Here is a 20979-nt window from a genome sequence, read left to right as displayed (position 1 = left end):
GTCAGGGAAGATCGGATTATTTGATGCTTGACATCAAATTGTTCTCTGAATTCTGGCGCAGTTTTTGATGCCCTCAAAAATGTTTTTACTCATTCACCTTCTGATCTATTGGACCTCAAAGCCAAACAACAAATTTAGGCACATTTTTCGTTTTTAATATTTACTGATTTTTCTAAAATTTTGATAGGAATGTGCTAGTGACTTTTTGAAGGGTGCAAAATAACCGCAACTAGCACATTTATATATAAGTTATGAACAACAAAACACCCTAAAATGCTTCCCTTTGAAGTTATGGGAGAAAATGTGATTTTTTTTATCTGCAAACCAAAAAAAATCATAACACACCAGCCTTTTTAGATACGATATCAAGATTTTACACACACCTTGACATAGATGTGAATAAACGGCGAGCAAAATTTCAACCTGATACCGCAAGAAATAATTAACTTATAGCGTCTCAACCACAAAATAATATTTTCCGAAAATTGCACTCTTAACCAGGAAATGCTCGATTACAAAAATGGGAATTCTCAAAATAATTTTTCTTGGTGTGGAAACGGTGCGCTAGAAGGTCACTGAACTGCCTATGAGGTCAGTAGGTCTGGACAGATTTGGGGTATGCCCCCTTAAAGAGTCTGATGTTCATAACAGCAGGCTGTCATCATTATTGGCGCGTAGACAATTTTAGCTTACCCAAGCTTTTAGAAACGATCATTACTTGACTTCTGAGGGTCAGTTTCCTATGGAGTCTTGATCATTTGAGAGATAATCCTTTATATATAATATGTTTGTGTGTAACTGTTAAAGTGTCTGTTGTATAATATGCTTGTGTGTTGTGACCCCCCCCCCTGTGTAGCACGTGCTGATGACCGCGCAGGACAGAAGGTTGGGGAGGAGGCAGAAGTCGTCTGTAAGGAAAGCTATATACGAGAGTGTGCACTCTACGGGACACAGCAGTAGAATAGGTTACTTTACTTTATTATAGTTTATTATAGTTCGGGTTAGACAGCTTTAATTCTTCCGGAATTGTTATTCCGTCGTCTAGTTAGAAGTTCCGTTATTTTTCCGAATTTTGCGAACTTATCATATTCTACTCCCCCCCCCCCCCCCCCCCCCGATATTCTACTGATTACTTGGCTAGCAGAATTCGGATAACATAACTTGCTTTTCAGAGGGTATCGTAGATAACATAACTTGCTTTTCAGAGGGTATCGTATCATAACATAACTTGCTTTTCAGAGGGTATCGTATCTCGTCACAGTGTAGAGGAACCTCACTTGTCTACCATCATTAGTGACAGTACAGGTAAGTGTTGCCAGTGTGCCAGTACAGGTAAGTGTTGCCAGTGTGACAGTACAGGTAAGTGTTGCCAGTGTGACAGTACAGGTAAGTGTTGCCAGTGTGACAGTACAGGTAAGTGTTGCCAGTGTGACAGTACAGGTAAGTGTTGCCAGTGTGACAGTACAGGTAAGTGTTGCCAGTGTGCCAGTACAGGTTAGTGTTGCCAGTGTGCCAGTACAGGTAAGTGTTGCCAGTGTGACAGTACAGGTAAGTGTTGCCAGTGTGACAGTACAGGTAAGTGTTGCCAGTGTGCCAGTACAGGTAAGTGTTGCCAGTGTGCCAGTACAGGTAAGTGTTGCCAGTGTGACAGTACAGGTAAGTGTTGCCAGTGTGACAGTACAGGTAAGTGTTGCCAGTGTGACAGTACAGGTAAGTGTTGCCAGTGTGACAGTACAGGTAAGTGTTGCCAGTGTGCCAGTACAGGTAAGTGTTGCCAGTGTGACAGTACAGGTAAGTGTTGCCAGTGTGACAGTACAGGTAAGTGTTGCCAGTGTGACAGTACAGGTAAGTGTTGCCAGTGTGACAGTACAGGTAAGTGTTGCCAGTGTGACAGTACAGGTAAGTGTTGCCAGTGTGACAGTACAGGTAAGTGTTGCCAGTGTGACAGTACAGGTAAGTGTTGCCAGTGTGACAGTACAGGTTAGTGTTGCCAGTGTGCCAGTACAGGTAAGTGTTGCCAGTGTAGTAGACAGTACAGGTTAGTGTTGCCAGTGTGACAGTACAGGTAAGTGTTGCCAGTGTGCCAGTACAGGTAAGTGTTGCCAGTGTGACAGTACAGGTAAGTGTTGCCAGTGTGACAGTACAGGTAAGTGTTGCCAGTGTGCCAGTATGACAGTACAGGTAAGTGTTGCCAGTGTGACAGTACAGGTAAGTGTTGCCAGTGTGACAGTACAGGTAAGTGTTGCCAGTGTGACAGTACAGGTAAGTGTTGCCAGTGTGACAGTACAGGTAAGTGTTGCCAGTGTGACAGTACAGGTAAGTGTTGCCAGTGTGACAGTACAGGTAAGTGTTGCCAGTGTGACAGTACAGGTAAGTGTTGCCAGTGTGACAGTACAGGTAAGTGTTGCCAGTGTGCCAGTATGACAGTACAGGTAAGTGTTGCCAGTGTGACAGTGTGCCAGTGTAGTAGACAGTAGTGTAGTGTGTACACGTGTTATGGTAACTCCTCCTAAAAAGACAAGAGCATGACTCAGAGTAACACATAGGATGATAGCTAAAATAAAAACGTTATAATACCTGACATGTTATAATACCTGACATGTTACATTAACTTTATAAGGTTTTGATGTAGTGACAGCTCGAGATGTAACGCAGCTGAAACACTGGGAGACCTTGTTAACCAGACAGGAACAGAGCCCCAACCTAGACTCCTGCAGACGAGACATTGAGGCTGCTGTCTTCGCAGGTTTGCTAACAATAGTACTAATAGTACTAGTAGTAGTAGTAGTAGTAGTAAGATTCTTGCTATAAATGGCTACAGCTAACACTATTAATGCTAAGTACCAAACAACAAGTGGGAGGTGGATCGTTGGTACCATTAAATCGATTTAACACCGCAATTCCAGTCGCAAGCCTGGGACCACTACTAGCATAGTCACAACATCTACAAAGCTGCCATATAGCCTGACTGACAATTTTCTCGACTGACTGACAATGTTTCTTCTTTTTCCCCATTAAGAATACAAAGATTAGTACATTTTAGCTTATGATTAATATTATATTTTTACCTATAGTTTACTTAGATTGCTAACAATAGTACTAATAGTACTAGTAGTAGTAGTAGTATTAGTACTTGCTTACAGTAGTACTAGTAGTAGTAGTAGTAGTAGTAGTATTAGTACTTGCTAACAGTAGTACTAGTAGTATTAATTACTTGGAGTCAGCTCATCATGCTAATACCTGATTTAAATTAATATTTCAAAACAACACTTGTGGACCGATTTGCAGTCCCCATCAACCCCACCTCTGGCGTGCACTCCCCCTCACTTCGCCACCCCTCACTTCGATCCCTGATGTGCAGTTTCCTCCTCCCTCTCCCCCTCCCTCTCCCACCCTCTCTCCGATCCCTGATGTGCAGTTCCCTCCTCCCACTCCCCCTCCCCCTCCCTCTCCGATCTGACCTACTCTCTCCGATCCCTGATATGCAGTTCCTTCCTCCAACTCCCATTCCCTCTCCCGTCCCTGACCTAAGCTTTCCACAGGAGTACCGGACTCAGTTCGGGGACGTGTGTGGCAGACTCTGTCCCAGATGAGAAAGTGTAAAGATGAACCTCTGTCATCCTCCCTCCACTACTCACAGTTAGTAGAAGGAGCTGAACCTCTTATCAGAGACGCTGTCCTGCTTGATATTGGTAGGTAACCAGGTAACCAGGTAACCAGGTAACCAGGTAACCAGGTAAAAGTGTAAAGATGAACCTCTGTCCTCCTCCCTCCACTACTCACAGTTAGTAGAAGGAGCTGAACCCCTTATCAGAGACGCTGTCCTGCTTGATATTGGTGAGCACCATTCTTATTTAAGACCGTAAGATTATTTCAGTACTATATTCCATTTCCACCAAATTCCAGAGCAAATTTCAGGAGGGTTACTGTATCACGAACAGTTACAACCTCAGTTTCTGGTTGGTAATAATTTCAGAATGTGATTAATAACTCAGCCCTATTTAACCTAGATTTACCTCCAGGGAGAACGTTTCCGACGCATGCGTATTACCGGGAGGAATTGGGACAAGGTCAGATGTCCCTGTGTAACGTCCTGCTAGCTTACAGCACCTTCGACAGCGCTGTTGGGTACTGTCAGGGCATTGGCTTCTTGGCCGGTCTCATTCTATCTTATTTTGTGAGTTGGTTTCTTGGCTGGTCTCATTCTATTTTATTTTGTAAGTTGTTTTCTTGGCCGGTCTCATTCTATTTTATTTTTTGAGTTGGTTTCTTGGCCGGTCTCGTTTTTAATTGTGCTTTAATACTCATCAGGTAATACATACTTACATATATGGATTTTGAATCAGAAGTTTTGAATTATCCAGAAACAAAAGCAGAAACCAAAACAGAAATAGAAACAGAAAAACTAAACAATAAACACTAAACATAAACATAAACAGAAACAGAAACAGAAACAGAAACAAGAAACAAAAACAAAATAGAAACAGAAAAACTAAACAATAAACACTAAACATAAACATAAACATAAACAGAAACAGAAACAGAAACAGAAACAGAAACAAGAAACAAAAACAGAAACAAGAAACAGAAACGGAAACGGAAACAGAGACACTAAACAGAAACAAAAACGGAAGCAGAAACAGAAATAGAAAAACGAAAAATTAAACAGAATCAGAAACAGAAACACTAAACAAAAACACTAATCAGAAACGGAAAAAGAAAAACTAAGCACTAAACAGAAACAGAAACACTTAACAGAGACACTAAACAGAAACAAAAAAAGAAATACTGAATAGAAATAGAAACACTAAACAGTGATATTTTACAGAAAGACGAGGAGGAAGAAGCATTTATCCTGTTTAAAGACCTACTCACAAGATATGGTCTGAGGGACGTTTACAAACCGCATATGTCAGGGCTCAAACTAAGGTTGGTAATGGGTGTAGCTTAGAGGGGTGCAGGTGTTTAATGTCAGGGCTCAAACTAAGGTTGGTAATGGGTGTAGCTTAGAGGGGTGCAGGTGTTTAATGTCAGGGCTCAAACTAAGGTTGGTAATGGGTGTAGCTTAGAGAGGTGCCTGGTGCAGGTGTTTAATGTCAGGGCTCAAACTAAGGTTGGTAATGGGTGTAGCTTAGAGAGGTGCCTGGTGCAGGTGTTTAATGTCAGGGCTCAAACTAAGGTAGGTAATAGGTGTAGCTTAGAGAGGTGCCTGGTGCAGGTGTTTAATGTCAGGGCTCAAACTAAGGTTGGTAATGGGTGTAGCTTAGAGAGGTGCCTGGTGCAGGTGTTTAATGTCAGGGCTCAAACTAAGGTTGGTAATGGGTGTAGCTTAGAGGGGTGCAGGTGTTTAATGTCAGGGCTCAAACTAAGGTAGGTAATAGGTGTAGCTTAGAGGGGTGCAGGTGTTTAATGTCAGGGCTCAAACTAAGGTTGGTAATGGGTGTAGTTTAGAGAGGTGCCTGGTGCAGGTGTTTAATGTCAGGGCTCAAACTAAGGTAGGTAATAGGTGTAGCTTAGAGGGGTGCAGGTGTTTAATGTCAGGGCTCAAACTAAGGTTGGTAATGGGTGTAGTTTAGAGAGGTGCCTGGTGCAGGTGTTTAATGTCAGGGCTCAAACTAAGGTAGGTAATAGGTGTAGCTTAGAGAGGTGCAGGTGTTTAATGTCAGGGCTCAAACTAAGGTAGGTAATAGGTGTAGCTTAGAGAGGTGCCTGGTGCAGGTGTTTAATGCCAGGGCTCAAACTAAGGTTGGTAATGGGTGTAGCTTAGAGGGGTGCCTGGTGCAGGTGTTTAATGTCAGGGCTCAAACTAAGGTTGGTAATGGGTGTAGCTTAGAGAGGTGCCTGGTGCAGGTGTTTAATGTCAGGGCTCAAACTAAGGTTGGTAATGGGTGTAGCTTAGAGAGGTGCCTGGTGCAGGTGTTTAATGTCAGGGCTCAAACTAAGGTTGGTAATGGGTGTAGCTTAGAGGGGTGCAGGTGTTTAATGTCAGGGCTCAAACTAAGGTAGGTAATGGGTGTAGCTTAGAGAGGTGCCTGGTGCAGGTGTTTAATGTCAGGGCTCAAACTAAGGTTGGTAATGGGTGTAGCTTAGAGAGGTGACTGGTGCAGGTGTTTAATGTCAGGGCTCAAACTAAGGTTGGTAATGGGTGTAGCTTAGAGGGGTGCAGGTGTTTAATGTCAGGGCTCAAACTAAGGTAGGTAATGGGTGTAGCTTAGAGAGGTGCCTGGTGCAGGTGTTTAATGTCAGGGCTCAAACTAAGGTTGGTAATGGATGTAGCTTAGAGAGGTGACTGGTGCAGGTGTTTAATGTCAGGGCTCAAACTAAGGTTGGTAATGGGTGTAGTTTAGAGAGGTGCCTGGTGCAGGTGTTTAATGTCAGGGCTCAAACTAAGGTAGGTAATAGGTGTAGCTTAGAGAGGTGCAGGTGTTTAATGTCAGGGCTCAAACTAAGGTAGGTAATAGGTGTAGCTTAGAGAAGTGCCTGGTGCAGGTGTTTAATGTCAGGGCTCAAACTAAGGTTGGTAATGGGTGTAGCTTAGAGGGGTGCAGGTGTTTAATGTCAGGGCTCAAACTAAGGTTGGTAATGGGTGTAGCTTAGAGGGGTGCAGGTGTTTAATGTCAGGGCTCAAACTAAGGTTGGTAATGGGTGTAGCTTAGAGAGGTGACTGGTGCAGGTGTTTAATGTCAGGGCTCAAACTAAGGTTGGTAATGGGTGTAGCTTAGAGAGGTGCCTGGTGCAGGTGTTTAATGTCAGGGCTCAAACTAAGGTTGGTAATGGGTGTAGCTTAGAGGGGTGCAGGTGTTTAATGTCAGGGCTCAAACTAAGGTAGGTAATGGGTGTAGCTTAGAGAGGTGCCTGGTGCAGGTGTTTAATGTCAGGGCTCAAACTAAGGTTGGTAATGGGTGTAGCTTAGAGGGGTGCAGGTGTTTAATGTCAGGGCTCAAACTAAGGTAGGTAATGGGTGTAGTTTAGAGAGGTGCCTGGTGCAGGTGTTTAATGTCAGGGCTCAAACTAAGGTAGGTAATGGGTGTAGCTTAGAGAGGTGCCTGGTGCAGGTGTTTAATGTCAGGGCTCGAACTAAGGTTGGTAAGGGGTGTAGCTTAGATGTTTACTACTTCACTTACCTCAGATTTCTAGTTTTTCGTTGTCAACTACTCATTTTGACATGTGATTCGGACTTTTAAATAGTAATAGTAGTAGTAAATAAGAATCTCATGACGTGGGCACTACCAATAAGACTCTGGTATATTTATTATTATTCTCATCAGGTTGTATCAGCACTGCCAATAAGAAACTGGTATATTTATTATTATTCTCATCAGGTTGTATCAGCTATCCAGATTGCACTGCCAATAAGAAACTGGTATATTTATTATTATTCTCATCAGGTTGTATCAGCTGTCCAGCTACTACCAATAAGAAACTGGTATATTTATTATGATTCTCATCAGGTTGTATCAGCTGTCCAGCTACTACCAATAAGAAACTGGTATATTTATTATTATTCTCATCAGGTTGTATCAGCTGTCCAGCTACTACCAATAAGAAACTGGTATATTTATTATTATTCTCATCAGGTTGTATCAGCTGTCCAGCTACTACCAATAAGAAACTGGTATATTTATTATGATTCTCGTCAGGTTGTATCAGCTATCCAGATTGCACTGCCAATAAGAAACTGGTATATTTATTATTATTCTCATCAGGTTGTATCAGCTGTCCAGCTACTGCCAATAAGAAACTGGTATATTTATTATTATTCTCGTCAGGTTGTATCAGCTATCCAGATTGGGCACTGCCAATAAGAAACTGGTATATTTATTATTATTCTCGTCAGGTTGTATCAGCTATCCAGATTGGTTCACGACAGACATTTCAGTATCCACGAGCATCTCAACACACATGAGGTTTGTTTACCTTATCCACGAGCATCTCAACACACATGAGGTTTGTTTACCTTATCCACGAGCATCTAAACACACATGAGGTTTGTTTACCTTATCCACGAGCATCTAAACACACATGAGGTTTGTTTACCTTATCCACGAGCATCTAAACACACATGAGGTTTGTTTATTTCAGTATCCACGAGCATCTTAACACACATGAGGTTTGTTTACATTTCAGTATCCACGAGCATCTAAACACACATGAGGTTTGTTTACCTTATCGGACATTAACATGAACAAACATTTAAATGAACGGACATTTAAATGAACGCTAGGGCCTCAAGGCTCTATCGTCCAATTCATGTCCGTTCAAATAAGTTTCGATAAGGTAGTTACTACTCTAGGTAACTATGTTTACTACCTTAGGTAACTATTAGTTACTACCCTAGGTAACTATTGGTTACTACCCTAGGTAACTATTGGTTACTACCCCAGGTAACTACTGGTTACTACCCTAGGTAACTATTGGTTACTACCCTAGGTAACTATTGGTTACTACCCTAGGTAACTACTGGTTACTACCCTAGGTAACTATTGGTTACTACGCTAGGTAACTATTGGTTACTACCCTAGGTAACACCGTCTCTGTACGCTGTTTCGTGGATCATGACAGCATTCTCCGCCCAACTCCCCTTCGCCATCTGTCTACGTATTATGGACTTCATTTTCCTTCAGGGTATCGATGCTCTATTTAAGGTACATTTTGTGTTCACCTTTCATTATCTCATCAGTGTGGTTTTATATCTGCGCTTGTAAATGCCGATTTAGAAGAGCTCACCTCAATAATAATTAATACGGTTTATAACAGGGTTATCTGGCGATTTATTTATGTTAATTTTACCAGATTAATTAAATTTATCGCAATTTTCTGATTAGTTTTATATGTAAAAAAACCAAACCAAGTTTCTACCACTGATTTTCACTGTGTGATGATTTAATCCCAGTCCATCCTGCTGATTCAGAATACAAACTACTATACGATTACTACTATACAAACTACGATTTTAAATCAAATAACATGGTCTGTCCTCCTATCCGAAAATAAGTAAGTTATTAAGTTACAGGTAATAGTGTGTTCATGCTTATATTCAATAACATTCATATAGTTATAATTTATATTCCGTTTTCTTAACCTACATATTCCGGTACTTTACTGTGTTCCATCGCCCATCATTATAATATACTTGATAAATGATACTGGAATTATCTCAGGTGATTTTGTACACTCTGGACGCGTCGGAGGCAGAGATATTGTCCCTGAAGAACTTTGAGGTTTTGATGAACTACATGAAAGAAACAATACCGCAGAAAATAGACGCTTCTTTTGAATACAGGGTAATTTGTCTTACAAAATGTTGAATTATTATATCTGCCAGGGGTGCAGGAATACTGCTTCAATATTAACATTTATATAGTCCTGTCTTAGTAGTAACGTTTTACAACAACACTATTTTACTTTTTCCAGGTCAAGGACATATTCAGTTTAGATCTAACCTTGGAACTCAGAGAGCTAGAGATTGAATACCAGGTAACTCATTACTACTACTATTCTGGCAACCTCTCTAGTAACCATAGTAACTATAGTAACCATAGTAACCATAGTAACCTTGGAACTCAGAGAGCTAGAGATTGAATACCAGGTAACTCATTATTACTACTATTCTGGCAACCTCTCTAGTAACCATAGTAACTATAGTAACCATAATAACCATAGTAACCTTGGAACTCAGAGAGTTAGAGATTGAATACCAGGTAACTCATTATGATGCGTTAATTAATTAATTAATTAGTTAATTGGCCGTTAAATGCCCTAGCGTTCACACAATGTCCGGTCAAATAACGTCTGGATAAGGTACATAGTACTATGTAGTATATAGTACTATATAGTATATAGTATATACCTTATTGGTCATAATTATCACGGACAACTTAATCTTACAAAGTATTATAATATTTTTCTGAACTCTATATAGAATGTGACTGATCTAAACTTTATCAATGATGACCTTAGTCACAAAGTTTCTTATTTTTCAGTTTTGCATGATTTACCCAGTTGATATTTGTAAACTATATGATCAATACTGAATAAACTAATCTAATGGAAGTTTTAAGACAACTGCTTTGTTTTATGGTATAATTTTATACTATAGACTGAACGATGAAGATTGAGGAGGTTCAAATGACACAATAATGAGGATTAAAGCCAGTGTTTGGACTGGCTTTGTCTTGAGCTGCAACCCTACAATTAGTAGAACAATGGGGTTAAGTTATTAGACCATCCCCAGAAAGTGATAGCGAGTGTAATCATTTAGTGCAGTCCATCCTCCTTTCTTATTATCATCATCATCCTCTTGTTGTAGTAACCTCCCTAGTAACCATAGTAACCATAGTAACCATAGTAACCATAGTAACCATCCGAGATGTCATCTCCCTCTCCTCTCAAGCTGTTAGGTAAGCTAATCCTACATTCAAAACTCAAACTGTTAGGTATATATATATAATATATCTTACTATATATAAAGCGAGACGATATATATATATATATCTGTGCCATTTTACTGACACCAAGGCATCAACTTTAACGCGACTTTCCGCAAAAACCGTAAAAGATATACAACTGGAACTTTTTTGGCTGGGTCAAATGCTTTAATGGCCTTCAAATCGGCATGAAAAAATAAAAAATTGGCCAAGGAATAATGATTTTAGAGCCGAAAATTTGGGCCCCCAAGTGGTGTCAAAAACGCCGATTAAATAGGTAATAATTATTTTAGTATTTTGAGTCTTGACACCGTTTAGGGTTATATTATACGGGTTCCTGCTAGTATATATAAAGTAAGCTAATCCTACATTCGCCGTATTTTATAGTCCGGCCTAAGTTTTCTATTTAAAATGTTCGTTTAATGCTCGTTCATATTCAGCTAAAAGTTCAACATTGCAGTGATGACGGTGCTATTAGTAGTTGTAAGAGCCGGAGGTAATCAGTGCTCAACGAAATGCCATTTCGACCAGGCTCAACACGGGATGCCTATGTTAGAAGTAGCTCCAGGCCAGTATCAGGGGCCGGTACTGTATATTGAGGATTGTGATACGGACTGCCCTCTTCCTGAGGTGTGTTTGCATAGTCAAGATCCGGACAACACTCGCAACATTTCCAACGTCTGCGCTCCTGCTAGTAGTTTGTGCGACTTCAACCAAGACACCAATTGTATGCACCATATAATTGAGAGCTTAGGGGATGCCCTGCCTTTTCCTTTCGAGAAAGATCCAACTGTTCCTGAGGCCCCAACTGTTCCTGAGGCCCCAACTGTTCCTGAGGCCCCAACTGTTCCTGAGGCCCCAACTGTTCCTGAGGCCCCAACTGTTCCTGAGGCCCCAACTGTTCCTAAGGCCCCAACTGTTCCTGAGGCCCCAACTGTTCCTGAGGCCCCAACTGTTCTTGAGGCCCCGGTTGTTGCACCAACCCCTGTTAAGAATATACCAGTTAACAATGATCTCACCGAGGCAGATGAGACCAATGTTGAGACGAATGAAACAGATGAGACAGTTGAGACGGATGAAACAGATGAGACAGTTGAGACGGATGAGACAGTTGAGACGGATGAGACAGTTGAGACGGATGAGACAGTTGAGACGGATGAGACAGTTGAGACGGATGAGACAGTTGAGACGGATGAGACAGTTGAGACGGATGAGACAGTTGAGACGGATGAGACAGTTGAGACGGATGAGACAGTTGAGACGGGTGAAGATGAGAAGGATGAGACGGACGAAGATGGCAGCAATGTTGAATCTGCTGGATGTCTAACTAGCTTCTCTTCTCTGGTGGTTACCTCACTACTGCTCACCTCCTTGCTTGTATTTCATTAGAGAAGTTATTGTTAAGTATGATCAGAGCTGCAAATACCGAGCTGACATTGGGAACCCTAAATAGGAACCCTAAATAGGAACCCTAAATAGGAACCCTAAATAGGAACACCCAGGATACATTACTTATTTATAACTTTACTACTTTGGGAACTAATCTACTTTTATGAAGCTGTGCGTGTAAAGACTATAACATATATAGTATATAGTATAAGAATGAGATGTAAATTAATTTAAATCTTACCGTGGGAGTTAATAGTTTTTGTAAACCTTTATTCTATTTTTGCTATTCTTTGCAATATCGAAAGTTTTACTTTTTTAAATAACTAATAGGAACCAAAGAATCTAAAATATGAAGTCATACCGATAAAATGTTGTGGTTTTTCGTTTACCTGAGAACATGGTTAGCTAACTCAGTCGGCCTGCGGCCAGGTTCTAATTGAGGATCTGGGAAGCCCATATCCCCCACTCAGACGCCAGGTTCTAATTCTATCCCCTATAATAACGCTCCCCGCTTATTGACCTTCTGCTCCTTTATCCTACGAAACAATATTTATTCTTACTTAGCGATTGGTATCTTTAAAAAACATATTCTACTGTTGGACACATCTTTATGAAACCTTTTATTTAGCCCCTCGGGGCCGCGCCCTCAGATCCCGCTTCTCGGGGCTGCTCCGTGTCCTAGTGGGGAGGGGGCGTCCTAGTGTCCTATATACTAGTACTTTTCCAACAAAGCAATCTTACTTTTGAATGTAAGATCTATCTAAAGTTATATTTTACACTCCTTTAGACAATTGTAAGGGTATTTCTCGATGCGAGCATGGTGACGTCACACCACGTGTTATGACGTCACACTCAAGATTTGTATGTCCGAGATCACTAATACTGATTTCGGACATATTATTGCGGGCGAAACGAGCGGGCCACAGAAAACAAACAAACATAGAAACAGTTCCTGCTCAATCTCCTTACTTTTCCCACTTCCACCCTTAATAACAGTAATAGTATATAGTGCGGGAATCCTGAATAACACTCCCGGCCAGGTGTTACACTCCCCCCCACCCTGAATAACACTCCCGGCCAGGTGTTACCCCCCTGAATAACACTCCCGGCCAGGTGTTACACTCCCCCCACCCTTAATAACACTCCCGGCCAGGTGTTACACCCCCCATCCTTAATAACACTCCCGGCCAGGTGTTACACTCCCCCCCCCCTGAATAACACTCCCGGCCAGGTGTTACACTCCCCCCACCCTTAATAACACTCCCGGCCAGGTGTTACACTCCCCCCACCCTGAATAACACTCCCGGCCAGGTGTTACACTCCCCCCACCCTTAATAACACTCCCGGCCAGGTGTTACACCCCCCATCCTTAATAACACTCCCGGCCAGGTGTTACACTCCCCCCACCCTTAATAACACTCCCGGCCAGGTGTTACACTCCCCCCACCCTGAATAACACTCCCGGCCAGGTGTTACACTCCCCCCACCCTTAATAACACTCCCGGCCAGGTGTTACACTCCCCCACCCTTAATAACACTCCCGGCCAGGTGTTACACTCCCCCCACCCTTAATAACACTCCCGGCCAGGTGTTACACTCCCCCACCCTTAATAACACTCCCGGCCAGGTGTTACACTCCCCACCTGAATAACACTCCCGGCCAGGTGTTACACCCCTTGAATACACTCCCGGCCAGGTGTTACACACCTGGATAACACTCCCGGCCAGGTGTTACACTCCCCCCACCCTGAATAACACTCCCGGCCAGGTGTTACACTCCCCCCACCCTGAATAACACTCCCGGCCAGGTGTTACACTCCCCCCACCCTGAATAACACTCCCGGCCAGGTGTTACACCCCCCCAACCCTGAATAACACTCCCGGCCAGGTGTTACACCCCCCACCCTGAATAACACTCCCGGCCAGGTGTTACAACCCCCCACCCCTGAATAACACTCCCGGCCAGGTGTTACACCCCCCCACCCTGAATAACACTCCCGGCCAGGTGTTACACCCCCCCACCCTGAATAACACTCCCGGCCAGGTGTTACCCCCCCCCCCCCCCCCCCCCCCCCCCCCCCCCCCCTCCCCCGGGGGGTCACCCCCCCTGCATAAATGGACTACTGGAGAATGTGGCCACCAAAACACTTCAGGCCATGAATTCCCACCCTCTGAATAATTCACTGGGCCATTTTCTCCATTTAGCCACCGAAAATGAATAAAACTCGGCATGGTTAATTGAACGAATTGTCTGCCCCCCTAGTACAGTCCCCAGTTTATCACTATTCCCCTCCCTACTGACATCAATTCCCCAGTTTAATCCCAACATACCCAGCACCATTCATGAAATAAACTTCCCGGGCCAGGTGTATATCAAATGAAAAAACTGCATGATGTTCACATGAATAACAATCCGGCCAGTGTATACCCCCCCGTACACACCGTAAACCCTGAAACACTCGCCATGACCCCCCCCTCCAAATAACAGTGAACCCTGTTACAACCAACTCGATAACCTTTAATAATCATTGGGTGTTTCACATATCGCCCCGCACCTCCCTGAATAACCCCCAGTTTTAAACAACCATTCCACTGAATAACACTGGCCTGTGTTCAACTACCCCTGATAAACCGTCCAATGTTAATCACCCCCCCCCTACCCTGAATTAACACTCAGCCATGATACACCCCACACCCCTGAAATACTCCTTCCATTTACAAAATAATGGACATGTTACATCCCCCCCTACCCCCCCCCACCCTAAAAGCACTCTGGCATGTTTCAACAACTAGAAGTCCTAAGCCATTTCGAAAAGTACAATCTGCTAAGCTGCAGAAAAGTTCCAGAACCATCACCACAAACCGGGCTGGAGCGGTAGAGGGGGGACTGGCTATGCGACTGGCCAGTAGGACCTGGAGGGCCGGTCCAGGGAGGAAACTAATGGAACCCAACTTTACCACCAATCTCCAAAGGCCCCATTTAGATCACAATTTTGACTGTTAGTACTCCTTATTTAATAACTTTTAATATCCCATTAACAATAATAACTTAATTCTCTGTGTTAGGACAAGGTGTAACCTACAGTATTTTGTTGAGCAAGGTTAGACAAATCAGTTGAGATGGACTGTAGAGAGGCGCTCTGTCAGATTAGAGTATAACGAGCAGTTGACATATGAAAGGGTGAGATTAGAATAATTCATGGAGTTGTTGAAGCAGAAAATTGTCCTAGATTATTTATATTATACATCATATCATATTGTAATTTTTAGATACGTTAGACAATTGTTCGGTATAAACTTCTTCCATTTGACTGAAATATCCTGATGCTACTCTAAAATGCAAAAAGATTCTTTGATAAAGAGGTATAATTATGAACTGGTCGATGTGATTTCGCTAAGCGAAATACCGACCAAGTACGTGCACTCAAGCAGATCATTTAGGAATGAGGATCTCATCGCGTGACACTTTAGCACCTACTAAGGGTATCTCATGTTCAGTCTAGTGACAGGGTATGTTCCAGATCAGATCCCATCGCATAGCGGTTCTTGTTAGTGATTTCGATAGTGCAGTATAAATGTCACAGAGAATTTAGTTTAGTATATCACATTCGATTCCTACTCCTCTTCACAACTATCTACAATATGCTGAGTAACAGTTATTACTTAACTCTTCCTGAGAAGGCCGTCTTCATCCGGGGACGAACAGCTGAGATGGGTACGGGAGAACGGACTGAAGAAGGACTACGACGAAGGAATTAACGACCCCCTTACCAATTCCTGGACTTCAGGTCCTGTTCGAGTGTGGATATGTAGACTTATGCACTATGCAGCTTGCCTTTCACCCAGTGGACGATGTTCTCCCTTCTTTCATGGAGCTCATAGATCTTATGCCCTCCCACCTTGGCCTCGACGACTTCCTTAACTACTTCATGACGAATTGGGTACAGGGAGTTTCCACCGCTCGTAGCACCAAACCTGCCCGCTTTCCTCCGCAATCCTGGAACCTCGTCGACCGGACTACCTGCAACTTCAACTACGCAGAGGCCTTTAACAGAAAGTTTGCAGCAATGTTGGGACACTCTTACCCAACTATCTGGACCTTTCTTCAAGCCGTCTACATAGAACAGTCCACTACAGATGAGATGATGCTCAAGGAGAGTTACGGGGATGCTCCTCCTGCAAAACGAGCCCGTCAGCGTACCAAGGATAGCCGACTGGCACATTTAGTAAAAGTCTACGACGATCATGACATTGTCTCACTCTCCCACCTTGACATGTTGAGGAACGTGATGGTCGAGGAACTGAGTGAACTATTTTAAGATATTTGATTCGCAGTATTAATGTTTAATAAGTTGTATCAATTCTATCATCATTATGTGACGACTATTATCAATCATTGATTAAAAAACATAGCTCAATCTTCAAAACTAACTTTACTCTCAAATTTCTAACCGCTCTAAAATTTGCATGTGGGTACCGCTCTAGAGTCTTCATAGTATGGGTCCGGTAAGGGAGTTCCGCTCTAGAATCCTACCTTGGCGATTTGACTCCGCTCTAGGGTCCTCATAGTATGGGTCCGGTAAGGGGGTTCCGCTCTAGAGTCCTACCCTGGCGATTTGACTCCGCTCTAGGGTCCTACTTTCGAATTTGCTTTTCTTGAATAGTCAAATGTTTGGTATATGTTTGATATAATACATTTCTATTTTCTTTATTTGTCATATGAATCTTTAAAGATCATTCCAAGCGTTATAAAGCATGAAACATGTCTCTTATTCAAGTACTAATAATATTTGCGAATTTAAAGTCATCCTAAAGGTCAAATATGAAGACCTAAATTCATGGCATAAATTGGCATAAATGGAGAATTGGCCAAACAAAATTTCCATTTATGCCATGAAATTTCTATGCCATTTGATGAATTTTATGCCATTTGTCTCCATTCTATGCCATTGGTACCCCCCCCCCTCCTGAATAACACTCCCGGCCAGGTGTTACACCCCCACCTTAATAACACTCCCGGCCAGGTGTTACCCCCCCCCCCCTGAATAACACTCCCGGCCAGGTGTTACCCCCCCCCCCCTGAATAACACTCCCGGCCAGGTGTTACCCCCCCCCACCTTAATAACACTCCCGGCCAGGTGTTACCCCCCCCCTCCTGAATAACACTCCCGGCCAGGTGTTACCCCCCCTCCTGAATAACACTCCCGGCCAGGTGTTACCCCCCCCCCCTCCTGAATAACACTCCCGGCCAGTTGTTACCCCCCCCCCCCTCCTGAATAACACTCCCGGCCAGGTGTTACACTCCCCCCACCTTAATAACACTCCCGGCCAGGTGTTACCCCCCCCCCCCTCCTGAATAACACTCCCGGCCAGGTGTTACACCCCCCCCCCGTGAATAACACTCCCGGCCAGGTGTTACCCCCCCCCCTGAATAACACTCCCGGCCAGGTGTTACACCCCCCACCCTGAATAACACTCCCGGCTAGGTGTTACACCCCCCCCCCACCTTAATAACACTCCCGGCCAGGTGTTACACCCCCCCCCCCCCCCCTGAATAACACTCCCGGCCAGGTGTTACAACCCCCCACCCTGAATAACACTCCCGGCCAGGTGTTACACTCCCCCCCCCCCACCCCACCCTGAATAACACTCCCGGCCAGGTGTTACAACCCCCCACCCTGAATAACACTCCCGGCCAGGTGTTACACTCCCCCCCCCCCTGAATAACACTCCCGGCCAGGTGTTACACCCCCCCCCCCTGAATAACACTCCCGGCCAGGTGTTACACCCCCCCCCTGAATAACACTCCCGGCCAGGTGTTACACTCCCCACCCTGAATAACACTCCCGGTCAGGTGTTACACCCCCCCACCTTAATAACACTCCCGGCCAGGTGTTACCCCCCCCCCCCACCCTGAATAACACTCCCGGCCATGTGTTACACCCCCCCCCCCCCTGAATAACACTCCCGGCCAGGTGTTACACCCCCCCACCCTGAATAACACTCCCGGCCAGGTGTTACACTCCCCCCACCTTGAATAACACTCCCCCCCACCCCTGAATAACACTCCCGGCCAGGTGTTACACCCCCCCCCCCCTGAATAACACTCCCGGCCATGTGTTACCCCCCCCCTGAATAACACTCCCGGCCAGGTGTTACCCCCCCCCCCCCCCCACCCTGAATAACACTCCCGGCCAGGTGTTACCCCCCCTGAATAACACTCCCGGCCAGGTGTTACACCCCCCCTGAATAACACTCCCGGCCAGGTGTTACACCCCCCCCCCTGAATAACACTCCCGGCCAGGTGTTACACCCCTCCCCCCACCTTAATAACACTCCCGGCCAGGTGTTACCCCCCCCCCCTGAATAACACTCCCGGCCAGGTGTCACACCCCCCCCCCCCCCCCCCACCCTGAATAACACTCCCGGCCAGGTGTTACACCCCCCCTGAATAACACTCCCGGCCAGGTGTTACACCTCTCCCCCCACCTTAATAACACTCCCGGCCAGGTGTTACCCCCCCCCCCCCCCTGAATAACACTCCCGGCCAGGTGTCACACCCCCCCCCCCCCCACCCTGAATAACACTCCCGGCCAGGTGTTACACCCCCCCTGAATAACACTCCCGGCCAGGTGTCACACCCCTCCCCCACCTTAATAACACTCCCGGCCAGGTGTTACCCCCCCCCCCCCCCTGAATAACACCCCCGGCCAGGTGCTACACCCCCCCCCCCCCCCCACCCTGAATAACACTCCCGGCCAGGTGTTACACCCCCCCCCTGAATAACACTCCCGGCCAGGTGTTACCCCCCCCCCCCCCCCTGAATAACACCCCCGGCCAGGTGCTACACCCCCCCCCCCCCACCCTGAATAACACTCCCGGCCAGGTGTTACACCCCCCCCCCCTGAATAACACCCCCGGCCAGGTGTTACACCCCCCCCCCCCCCTGAATAACACTCCTGGCCAGGTGTTACACGAGGACCTAGAAAGTGCTAACAAAGCCGAACTTCTGGAGACGAAGTACAATCTGCTGAAGCTGCAGAACAAGTGTCACAGTAACCAGATCACCCAGCTAAACCGGGAGCTGGAGCGGAGCAGGGGAGAGAGACGGGCTCTGACAGGCCAGGTTGAGGAACTAGAGGTCCGGTTCAGGGAGGAAACTATGGTTCTCAACTTTACCATCTCCAATCTCCAGGTCACATTTTAGATCACACATTTTACTTTTAGTTTACTCCTTATTTAATACACTTTTAGATATCCCATTAAACAATAATTAACTTTTTAATTTCTCTGTTGTTAGTTGACAAGTGTAACAATACAGTGGTGTTGTTAGTTGACAAGTGTAACAATACAGGAGGAGGTAATGATGCTGAGGAAGAGGAACGCCATGTTGAGGACGGTGTTAACGGGGGAGCCACCAGGTGACGAGAGTGAGGGAGAGGGTGTGGAGGGTATGACACGTGTGGAGGGTGACGATATGTCACGTGTAGAGGGTGATGGTGACGACCTGTCACATGTTGAGGGTGAGGGTGACGACCTGTCACGTCACTCTGATCCTCTCAGCGTTGCTAACATCGAGTCTCTGATTGCTGACCAGTTTCACGAATGGAACGAGATTGATGACTCATAAAATCGAAATAGATCTTTGTAGAACATTCGAATATAACATTTATTCAGTTTCCTATTGCTACCAATGTTCCTGATTTGATATTGAAATTGGAGTTTATACAGCTGATATAACTTCTATGGGACACTTGGTGAAATATAATTTGCGATGAAGGCTGATAAAGAATAGTGGGTAGAACCAGGTATAGACGATTTGTATCATGGCTCTATAACACTGTAGAGCCATGATACAAATGGTTGATAACTAATTTCATAACATGAGTTCAAACTAAAACAATAAAACCTGATCAGTGCCCTTAATTTAATGGTGCTATTTTGCGTGGTGAAAAAATGAAAAAACGTATCAATATTTTGATTATATATTTCGGAATTACTGAAGAAGATTTTGCTAGTCCGGCAATTAATATTTAAAAACTGTCCTTTATAATTTATTGACATATCCTCTTCGTCAGGTATATAATCTGGGTTAGCTGTTGTTCTGTTTGTATGTGTTCATGGTCACTTCCTGAAGTTTATGAGATTTATAACGTTAAACATTTATAGGTCACTTTGTAGAAGTCTTCCCTTTATTTTGTTAAAATATCAAAATCCATTATCAAACCATTACAATGAAGAAATCAACGGAAAAATTATTAATCTTAACATTTCTCTGCGACGAACAATAACAAGAGCTTAAGCTTAGGCTGTTCCTTAAATAGACGAAACCTATTATTTATATTGTACCCTCGAATTACATTAGGCACGATTAATTAATCTACCGAGTAAACACACCGCATTCACACATAACGAGCGTTTAGAAAAGCAACGCAGCTGATTTACCTATTTACAATACCTTAGTGCAAGAAATATAGGCGGCAAGAAATTAAGGCGATTCTGACAAAATCGCCTTAATTTCTTGCCGCCTTAATATCTGACCACCGTAATTTCTAACCGCCTTAATTTTTTTTCTTGCGATTTTTTCATAAGAAATTTTCGTGTGATTTTATTATTTTAAATTTACATGTCGATTTCGTTATTTGCTAGAATTCAATGAAATACATATTTAAAATAAATTAACTTGAGTCTAAATACATTAATATATCAATTAATATTCTCGTCTTCTCCTTCTTCATCAGAGTCATATATCTCCAGCAGCTGCAATCCATAACCAAGATAGTCGTCGTCATCTTGCTCCGTCGTGTCTGGAAATAGCTTCTTGATAATATCAGCTGATTCATCCTCCAAACGTTTGTCGAAGCTGTACTTTTCGTCGACTAACTTCTTGAGGAGCGTTATTCCCTTCTCATTGGTCCATGAAGCAGTTACAGAGCACTTCACTTCTAAGCCGCCCTGTGTAAGAGGAGAACGTGCAGGTTTCTCCTCCAGGACTTTTACTTTGTAGGAGCAGCCATGACCAATCGAAAAGTAGACAATTCGTGATATTTCTTTAAACTGCAGTACATGTGTTATTAATGTCAGTTCAAATTCGAATGTTCGTACAATTTTACATTTCATTTTTAAGCTTTAAATCGAGTTTTAATTTTAAAAAGAAATAATT

The 20979-nt window shown here is 44.0% G+C and overlaps 3 protein-coding genes across 3 annotated transcripts in view; all 3 read left to right on the top strand.

Annotated features, from left to right (window-relative positions):
* The window catches only part of LOC134822476 (TBC1 domain family member 1-like), a 72813-nt gene extending 53182 nt beyond the window's left edge, over window positions 1-19631 (top strand). The window contains exons 14-25 of the mRNA XM_063833584.1: window positions 857-965; window positions 1240-1305; window positions 2621-2746; window positions 3543-3692; window positions 4023-4177; window positions 4829-4929; window positions 7838-7907; window positions 8523-8645; window positions 9162-9284; window positions 9415-9477; window positions 18784-19011; window positions 19171-19631. Coding sequence (XP_063689654.1) covers window positions 857-965; window positions 1240-1305; window positions 2621-2746; window positions 3543-3692; window positions 4023-4177; window positions 4829-4929; window positions 7838-7907; window positions 8523-8645; window positions 9162-9284; window positions 9415-9477; window positions 18784-19011; window positions 19171-19446 — 1590 coding nt within the window. The 3' untranslated portion in view covers window positions 19447-19631. The remainder of the gene's footprint in view (window positions 1-856; window positions 966-1239; window positions 1306-2620; window positions 2747-3542; window positions 3693-4022; window positions 4178-4828; window positions 4930-7837; window positions 7908-8522; window positions 8646-9161; window positions 9285-9414; window positions 9478-18783; window positions 19012-19170) is intronic.
* Window positions 1-20979, top strand: part of LOC134822474 (coatomer subunit alpha-like) — a 122982-nt gene that overhangs the window by 27096 nt on the left and 74907 nt on the right. The window lies entirely within an intron of this gene.
* On the top strand, window positions 10292-11881 carry LOC134822478 (integumentary mucin A.1-like). Its single transcript, XM_063833590.1, has 2 exons — window positions 10292-10400; window positions 10888-11881. The coding sequence occupies exons 1-2, from the start codon at window positions 10370-10372 to the stop codon at window positions 11814-11816; spliced, it is 960 nt and encodes a 319-aa protein (XP_063689660.1). The 5' UTR covers window positions 10292-10369; the 3' UTR covers window positions 11817-11881.

This window comes from Bolinopsis microptera, chromosome 10, assembly GCF_026151205.1.
Source record: "Bolinopsis microptera isolate Bmic1 chromosome 10, MBARI_Bmic_1.0, whole genome shotgun sequence".
NCBI classification, from domain to species: domain Eukaryota; kingdom Metazoa; phylum Ctenophora; class Tentaculata; order Lobata; family Bolinopsidae; genus Bolinopsis; species Bolinopsis microptera.
Note: the sequence above shows the minus strand (reverse complement) of the source record. Positions and strands in the feature narration are given on the sequence as shown.

What these genes read in the sequence shown, in the direction of transcription:
- LOC134822478 (XM_063833590.1), top strand. Translation starts at nt 10,370, where the DNA reads ATGTCATCTCCCTCTCCTCTCAAGCTGTTAG. An exon ending in CTCTCCTCTCAAGCTGTTAG is followed by an intron (nt 10,401 to 10,887) that starts GTAAGCTAATCC and finishes TCAACATTGCAG; the next exon opens with TGATGACGGTGCTATTAGTA.